The 9,149-nt window shown below is 28.1% G+C and overlaps 2 protein-coding genes across 2 annotated transcripts; both read right to left on the reverse strand.

The window, feature by feature from the left end:
• Positions 1–4,335: 4,335 nt before the first annotated feature.
• LOC110605911 (gibberellin-regulated protein 9) lies at positions 4,336–5,250 on the reverse strand. The gene is made up of 4 exons (XM_021744594.2): positions 5,094–5,250; positions 4,949–4,999; positions 4,720–4,777; positions 4,336–4,619 (listed from the first exon to the last, which is right to left on the reverse strand). The coding sequence occupies exons 1-4, from the start codon at positions 5,136–5,138 to the stop codon at positions 4,438–4,440; spliced, it is 336 nt and encodes a 111-aa protein (XP_021600286.1). The 5' UTR covers positions 5,139–5,250; the 3' UTR covers positions 4,336–4,437.
• Positions 5,251–6,879: 1,629 nt separating this feature from the next.
• On the reverse strand, positions 6,880–8,703 carry LOC110605910 (ubiquitin-conjugating enzyme E2 30). Its single transcript, XM_021744593.2, has 5 exons — positions 8,567–8,703; positions 7,934–8,037; positions 7,733–7,860; positions 7,502–7,606; positions 6,880–7,280 (listed from the first exon to the last, which is right to left on the reverse strand). The coding sequence occupies exons 2-5, from the start codon at positions 8,001–8,003 to the stop codon at positions 7,137–7,139; spliced, it is 447 nt and encodes a 148-aa protein (XP_021600285.1). The 5' UTR covers positions 8,004–8,037; positions 8,567–8,703; the 3' UTR covers positions 6,880–7,136.
• Positions 8,704–9,149: the final 446 nt, after the last annotated feature.

Consider the following 9,149-nt stretch of genomic DNA (forward strand, 5'->3'; position numbering starts at 1 on the left):
TTAAAATTATAAAGATAATAATGACATGTAATGTGAATTTTAGCCAATCAATGAAATTTTCATGCAATATACCATCCCATTAATGACTTTTTGGTAATATTTAAATTTGTATTAAATTAATATTTTTTTGGAATAAATTAAATAAACTGAGATTAAAATTTATTAGTTGGAAAAATTTTCCTATATACATGCATTTTTTTAAAAAGTATCTACGTTCAACAATGATGAACAATTAAGAGTTCCCTTTTCCTCAGTCATTTTTTTTTCTTTTATTTCCTTTTATCCTAAATATTTGGATAAAAATATTTTTTAGAAATGCAATATATTTGAGAAAAAAGTGTAGATAATAAAATAAAATCAGGAAAATAAAAAATGAGATGGAAATGAGAGAAAATGATTAAAAAAGATTTAAAAAAAGAGAAAAAGAAAGAAAATGAGAGAAGGAGATAAATTAGAAAAAATGATAGAAAAAAATTATGAAGAAGAAGGAAGAAATCAGGGAAGAATGAAAAAATGAGTAGAGAAATGAGTGAAAAAGGAAAGAAATGGTTAAAAAAATTATAAAAAAAAAAAAAGAAATATATAGAAGAAAAGAAAATGGTAAAAATTAATATGTTGTATCTTAAAGCAACTCAAGAGTGACTGAACTGGATTTATAAAAGATTAAATGTTAAAAATACAAATTAATGGATTAGAAAAAAGGAAAAGGAATGATGTATAAAAGTTCAACTATCTCAAGTTAATTATCTTTTCAAAACTCTCTTGAACGGTTCAACTTCGTTATCATTTTTTTTAGATTAAAATCCCTTATAATTATAATTTTAGAGCAAAACTTACTCTTTATAATTTTCTTTTTCTTCCAAGAGTAATCATTTACTCAAAATCACACTCACTACAATCAATTTACTCACCAACATTCATTCAATCTCAAAACACAAACCAATTACAATTCCAAATAAGTTTTTAAAAAATTAATACTATGACTAAAAGCTTATAGAAAGAAAGAGTATGAAAGAAAAAGATTTGAATATCAATAAATGTATGCTTAGATGGTTATTGTAACTTTTTTAAATAAAAAATACATTATATTTATAGTTCTAACATAAATATGATCGTTGGAGATGTATTAAATGCAAATAAAGTCGTTTGTGTACTGAAATAGCCGTTATTTCATGTTCAGATAAATTCAAATTCGGCAACCTAAAATTATAGTTTGGCGGCTGAACCTTTGGAGGTAAAACACAATTTCTTGAAAATAGATTTTTACCACCAAACTTTAATTCCAATTTTCGGCAGCTGAATATTTGAAATTTTCTCTATTTCTCTATTTTTGGAAGCTCAACGGGAAGTATAAAAATATTTCATTAAATTTTTAAAAAATTATAATTTAGACTATAAAATTCTGATTTTTCAATCCGTTTGAATCTTTATAACCTATATTTTAAAATCTTTTAGTTTGATAAAAAATAATTTGAAAAATTTTATTTTGGTCTCTCAAAAAATTATGGAGCAAAAACTTAAGTTACAAACTCCAATTTTATTCTATTCGAATTTTTATAATCTATAATTTAAAATATCTTATTTGATAGAAAAAGATATTCAAAAATGCTCCATACATCAAATTTCATTTTGGTCCCTCAAAGAGTTATGGGGCAAAAACTTAAGTTATAAACTTTTAATTTTCATCCTATTTGAATTATTGTAATCTACAATTTAAAATCTCTTATTTAATAGAAAAATATCTTCAAAAAGGCTCTATATGTCAAATTTCATTTTGGTCTCCAAAAAAATCTCTTAAAAATTGACCATATTTATAAGAAAAGAACTTGAACCAACACAATTCATTAATTGAAATTCATAATACATAAACTAAAAATTACATCTTGGTCTCTTTGTTATAGTATGCTTTCAATCTGGGCACTTTTCATTCTTGAAAATGAAGCAATTCCATTTATTTAAATTAGGAACTTATAAGCTCACATAAACACTTTTAAAAACAATTAGTAGCACACCAATTATTTATTATTCATCAAAATAAGGATTAAAATATTTAGATTAAAAAGTCTCCTCTTTTTATGATGGTAAATAATTGGTGGATAATAAGGTAATAATAACAAGTGTAGTGTATGAATTTTAAAAAATTACTCCTTCTTAACGTGTTTTCCCTTTCAAAAATAATTTATGTCATGTTTAAAATTTAATGAGATATATAAATGAGATGCAATAATTTATGTCATGTTTTAAAATTTAATGAGATACATAAATGAGATGCAATGAATTTTACATGAATGAACGAACCTTTAAAAGAGATAGAATAAAGCAATTAAAGGAGAACTATGAGAACTATAACCATAAAAGAAAAATAAAAAATGTTTAAAAAATTATGACTTAAAAGAATAAAAAAAGCCAAGGAAGCATCAACCGTATATATATCAACTCACTCCTCAATCATCAATCAATATGAATATATCTCCTCTATTGACATCATCAAACATCAAAAGTAGCAAAAGGTATAACAGTGAAATAAAAAATTTTAATTAAAGGGTAAAATTAAAAAATTATTTAAATATAAAAAAAGAAATAACAAAAAATATCAATCAAAGAGAAAATGATAAATATATAAATTATTCAAAGATAAATGTAAAAATGTGTTAAAAGCTGATTTTTCTTACATATTATAATGTACCAAAAATGAATTTAGGGTTAAAAGTGCTTTCGAAAGTTAGTTAGGGCCGAAAATACTCTCGAAATCGAAAATTATATTTTTCAAAAACTTTAATTTTTTTACTTTTCTCAAATCTAAAAATAGTTATTATTTATTTTTTTAATAAAATCAATTTTAAAATCATTTAAAGATAGTTAATATAAACTTAAAAATAATATAAGATATTTGTAAAAATAAAGTAAAATTTACAATTTTTTAAAACACTTTTCGTTGCACTATTCGAGGTGACCATTCAGTCGGTTCGGTTCAAAATCGAATCGAATTAAATAAATCGAAAATTAAAATTTTAGTATTTATAAAAATCAAACCGAATCGATTTTGATCAAAATTCGAATCGAACTGAACCGGTTTAATTCGGTTCGATTTGATCGATTTCGATTTTTAATAATTTTTTTATTTTTTACATTTAATTTTTAATATTTTAAAATTTAATTAAAATATTTTAATATTAATACAATTTAATTTCAAATAACATATTATTATCACTAATCGGTTCGGTTTGATTTTTTTAAATTTTTTCTGATCAAAACCGAATAGAACTGAAATAAACGAAATTGATAAAATTAAAAACCGAATCGAACCGAAATTAATAAAAAACCAAACCGAATTTTGAAATTAATTCAGTTCGATCGATTTTTTCAGTTTAAACCGAATACTGCTCACCGTAACACTATTTATAAAATTTTGATATTCAACTAATATATGTATTTTATTTTTTATTTCCATTTTTATATATTACAATAATACAACAAAAAAATCAGAAATTAAGAGAATCTAGCTTTATCTGAATGCAATAATTAAAAATATATATAACTCATTTGATAAATACATATCGAACTTTCCACTACTCGGATCTCTTACTCAAAGAGATTAGAATAACACTAGACGAAAGATAGGATCGTTTTTTAAGAATATGAAGCACTGTAAATTATGTTAGTGGAAGATTGCTGAGAACCAATATTTCATTAGTGTGCCTTTTTGGATTCAATATTTTCAACTCTTTTCTAATCATAGCATTTTTCTTTTTTCTAATTTGATTTTAAAAAAATCTAAATTTTTAGATTTATTTATCAATTTTATTCTAACATTTTAACTTTAAACTAATTAATCATAATTTTAAAAATTCAAAGAGATTATCATTGGTTAATTGAGGTTTTAGAGACCTAATCATCAACTAACTAACCATTAAACAAATAACTTAACTCCCAATTAATTCAATTAATTGTAAATTAGTGTAAAGATTTATATTTTTTAATTCAATATTACAATTTTCTCACCATTTTGAAATCAAAGATTTCACAGAAATTCAATTTAATTGATTTTTTTTTACCAATTTTCTTATTTGAAATATAAAAATTCATTTTTTTCGATTTAAAAATTTTTTATTTTAAAAGAAATTAAATTTTTACTTGATTTTGCAAGAATTTATTTAAATTTTTTTCTTGCAAAATGAATCATATCAAATTGCATAAGATGAATATCTAACTTTATTGTGAAAGTGAAATTTGCTCTTAAGTAAAGAAAGGCATATTTATATAAACTAGTTAATCATAAAAAGAATAAAATTTGCTTCTCTAAGTTCTAAAACAATCCCTTTTCACAAAGTAGAATTGAAAAGCATTCCCTCTTATTGATCATATAACAATTTTATTAACTAGAGATTAATACAAAGGCATTAACTTGATGAAGATTTATAGAGTGGGGGATGAAATTCAAGGGCACTTGGGTTTATTTCCATGGGTTCTGAGGCTTGCATAACATGGGCATGCTTGCTTGTTGCCATAGGTGCCTGGTGGAACACATTGGCATCTCAAGCAACAACTTCTACATGCTCTATGGCACACATTCTTTCTTGATGAATCCTTGCATCTCCTTGAGCATGCATACCCACAATCTAAATCACATCCACCAACACAATTACATTAGTTTAGTAACATATATATGATATTAGTCACAGTACAATCTGAGGAGCAACACAAAGGAGATGAACTTACTGATTTTCTTATAGTGATGTTTCTTGTCAATGGCAACAGCATCACTTCCTTCATCAATCTGCATAATAAAGAGGAAAACAATTACAAAATATGACACCATATTGAAATAATTTCACCTCTTATTAGTTTTCCTTCTACTTGGTGCTTTGTTTAGTCTCACAGAAGTGATGAAAGATAAAGAAATCATGGACCCATTTTCAGAAACTTAATAGTAAGCAAAGAGACTGACATTTGCATGAAAGTTTGCAGAATTACTGAGAAATGAATGGCCCAAAGAAACCTGCAAAAAGTATATCACAGTATGAAATCACAACTAGATTTTAGTTTAGCTTTTGTATTGTCATATAATAACTAATTTTCAACTGTAAACGTACCTGAAGAAGCAGAATGATTACAACGAAAATCGAGAAGGGCTTCATCTTCTGGAAATATAGAAGAGGTAAAAATGATAAGTTGATGAAATGTAATGAGAGAAGTAATTTGATTGAAAGAAAGAAAAGAATGGGCTATAAATAGACATAAAGAGTTGGCCTTTATTTTTTAACCTTTATCTTTAATGATTCACATGCAAAGATTGTGCTGGTAAATCACAGATTTTGAGTTGAGTGCCAGTGGGAAATGCTTGCGAAATGAGAGAGAGTGTAGTTCCCTTTGGAAGCTTCTTTGCTTCTCTTTTGCTAATTGGTAAGGGTCTGTTTGACATTATTATTAAAACTGCTATAGAGAAAAACACTTTTTTAAAAGTATTATTTAAAAAATATTATAAAATAATTTTAAATTATTTTTCACATAGCTTAATCGTGGAAATAACAAAACAGTTTCTCCAAAACTTTTTTTTTTCAACCGCATCTAAAATGGTGCTTTTTAAAAAAAAACTTTTTTGAACTTTCTAATCTCAATTCCAAACATCCCTTAAATGGTGTGAGCACATTATACAGCTGTGTATTGTTTGGAAGGTGATGTATGGACAAGGGAAGAAGATGGTCCCCTGTCCAGCTGGGGCAAAAATGTTCTCAAATCTCTATTGCAACTTGTGAATGAGGAGCAACCAATGTAGTAAAAGGGAAATAACCCATAAAGCATTCCATACCTAATTTTTTAAAAAAGGATTTGAGGATTCTATAATGTATTATTGCTTGAGATTTTTATGCTTGCTTCACATGCTAGGTTGGCTTTCATTCATTATGCTTTTGGATTCTACCCCTCTCTCTCTCTCTCTCCCCCTACTGGAAAGAAACTTGAAATTTATTTTGTTTTTATGTGCAAGGGAGGCAGCCAAAAGCAGAGGTGGATTCGGAGACAAGCCAAAGAAATTGCCCGTTTGTTCTAGATTAGCCAAAGAACTGTAGTGAATTTCGCTGAATTATATTACTGCTTGTGAGATTATTAGTTGGAGCTCGATGAAGAAAGAATTTACAAAATGTATCCCAGAATTTGGCATATACGCTAATGTGTTAAATGTTCCACTGCGTCTTTGAATCTAAATGGGTAATTAGCTGCATTAACAAATGCTCTCCCCATAGCTAATGGTGATTATAATTAATTTAGCAGATGAGAGCTCCAGTAGTTACTATAATCGGATCAATAATATGGTCTGCATTAATTAGATCATGTAGTCCATGCTCTTTTTGCCCTTCTTGTGATTCAACTGAAATGAAAATGTCAGAAAATTGTCTCTTCATGACGTTCAGAGAGACACCTTTCAGGCTATGAATGCTGAAACAAATACAGAACTATACAGAAAGCTTGGAGTTGGACAAAAGTGGGGCAAGCATCAGATACAACTCCCTAGATAGATTCGTATTCAGATGGAAGATCAGAGCAAGATTAAAAATGATGGAAGAGTTTGTTGGGACAGTAGTTGATCATCTGTTTCCCGCAATCAAGACTCACCCACAAAAAATAATTTAATACTTTTGTGGTTTATGAAGAGGGTCTAAATCAGTAGAAAAATGGTCGGGACCATGAAAAATTGCCCATGTCAGGCAAATTCTCAAACATGTACAGAGGGTAAATATTTTCTCTGTTTCTGTAGCAAACAGATGGCTCTGATTTTCACTTGCTCGATGTTCGCTTTCATATTTCAACATGTAGTTTTCCAACTATAGGCCCTCAAATGAGATCAGAATAACAGATCAATATGAAATTCAAACTAACAAATGCTCCAGTAAATGAATTCCATTGACGCCATTCAAGAGATTGGCTTCAGTAGGATACTAATTCTACTGCAATTTCATCATTGAAAAAATAAATTCAAGAATCTATTGGACTTATAACTCTTAAAGACAATGTCCAATTAAATAGCTAACGTCTCAGGTATTATTTAAATGTCTAGCTTGCATATGCTATCAAATGGAAAAACTATAAGATCCGCCCTTGTATCCCCAACAACTATACCATAAGAAAATAAAGTGCTACTAGCCCATAGCATATTTCTGTGTCCAGGATCGAGCTGTAGTCTCATACTTGGCTTTATCAGTCTTGTACACATGAGCAATCTCAGGCACCAAAGGATCATCAGGGTTTGGATCTGTCAGCAGTGAACATATGGACAGTAACACCTGCAAAAATACACTGCAACATTAGCAATATATAGCTTAGTGATAGATAAAATTTTCCAAATCAATGTCAATAACTTCGCCTGTTTTAAGCTTTAGCAAAATATTGCTGGTCCCAAGCCAGGAAAAAGGAGGAGGATTGAGGTAGATTGACGACCAAATATAAAACTCAGATAACGCATAGAATATAAGGTTAAAGACGGCTAAACAAGCAAAATCAGCACCTTTGAAACTGTAAGTGCAGGACTCCATTGTTCCTTGAGAATGTCAAGGCAGATACTGCCATTACTATTGATGTTTGGGTGATAAACTTTTGTCTTGAAGGAAACCTGTCAAAAAAAATAAAACCTCCTCTGTATATTTTTGTTGGAAAACAACAATTCATGTCCAAACAAGCATTTCAGAGAAACCAGAGATTGTCCTTGAAATGTAAAAAAATCAATTGGATTTGTTACCTTGGGAGGCTTGAATGGATAATCAGGAGGAAAGTGTATGGATACCATGAAAACACCTCCAGCATAAGGGCTATCTGCTGGACCCATGATCGTTGCTTGCCAATGAAACATGTCATCTCCAGCAGGACCTGCAAAATTTAACTTAATTCATGGCCCTCGACGCCCTTGTTTCGGTTTGCAAGGAAAGAGTAAACACAAAACCTGCACTGCAGGAAACTGGAGGGTCCTTCTGCAAGTCCTTCAATTCCTTGTTAATTCGCTTTGAAGCCATCCCAAACTCTCTAAAAGTTCATAAAAAATCACTTCTGGAAAGAGATTCATGACAAAAAAAATTAATATGATTGTACAATTAAAACCCTTTCTAATCAATATTAATACCCAACCCCAATGATGAATTAATTGGAGAAAACGATACATGAACAACAATTTTGGGTTTATGATAAATAGACAATAATCCTAATCCCATTTCTTTTTTCAAAATCTTCACATCTTCTCTGTAAAAAATATAAATGATCTAAGGATTACATGATATTATGAAAAGAATTTGCAAAACATGCATACATATCAGCAAGAACAAACCCTAATTCAGTCACAATGATAAAAATTACATATCTCATAAACTCAAAATAAGGGTTTAACAAAAAGGGGATAAATTAAATTAAAAGACCTTCACGATCGATGATCAACTAATTAATAGATTACAAATATCCACAAAACATCCAAACCAAATAAAAAACCCTAATTATCCACCAGTAGATCAATAGCAGCATATTCAATACCCCTGAAATATCAAAGAAAAAAAGAAGGAACGGCGAAATCAGAGTAGTATCTCACCTGGCTAGAGTTTGACAGATGAACAGAACAGAAGATGAAGAGGACGTCAATCCAATGGAGCCTATATATACATGTTTGTCTTCAATGCCATGCACGCACTTCTTATATTAAAAAATAAATATATTAAATTTATTTATAAAAAAAATTAGATTTTGAACAATATTTTATATCTTAATTCAAGATGGGCTGGGTCATGACTGGATTGGAATTGGGATTGGATTAAAATCATATCGGAATCAATCCAATTAGGTATTGGTTTGAATATGACTTAATCATATTGAAATTTAGATTGAAATCCATCCATTTGATTTTGAATCAAAATCATAAATTTTCCATTAAAAAAAGTAAAAATACTTTAAAATTTTAGATTATTGAATTTTATATTGAATAAAAGCAAAATTAAAATTAAAATCGAAACTACAACTAAATCTCGAGGTTTTAGTATCAATTAATATAAATTCATTTACATATGTTTTTGAAATAAGTCTAACTAATTTTTGTATTCTTCTCGATAACTAAATAAGTTTGATTTATATTTTTTAATAATTAATTTTATGTATTTTTATTTAAATATTAAATAAAT

Source organism: Manihot esculenta, chromosome 18 (assembly GCF_001659605.2).
Source record: "Manihot esculenta cultivar AM560-2 chromosome 18, M.esculenta_v8, whole genome shotgun sequence".
In the NCBI taxonomy this organism is placed as follows: domain Eukaryota; kingdom Viridiplantae; phylum Streptophyta; class Magnoliopsida; order Malpighiales; family Euphorbiaceae; genus Manihot; species Manihot esculenta.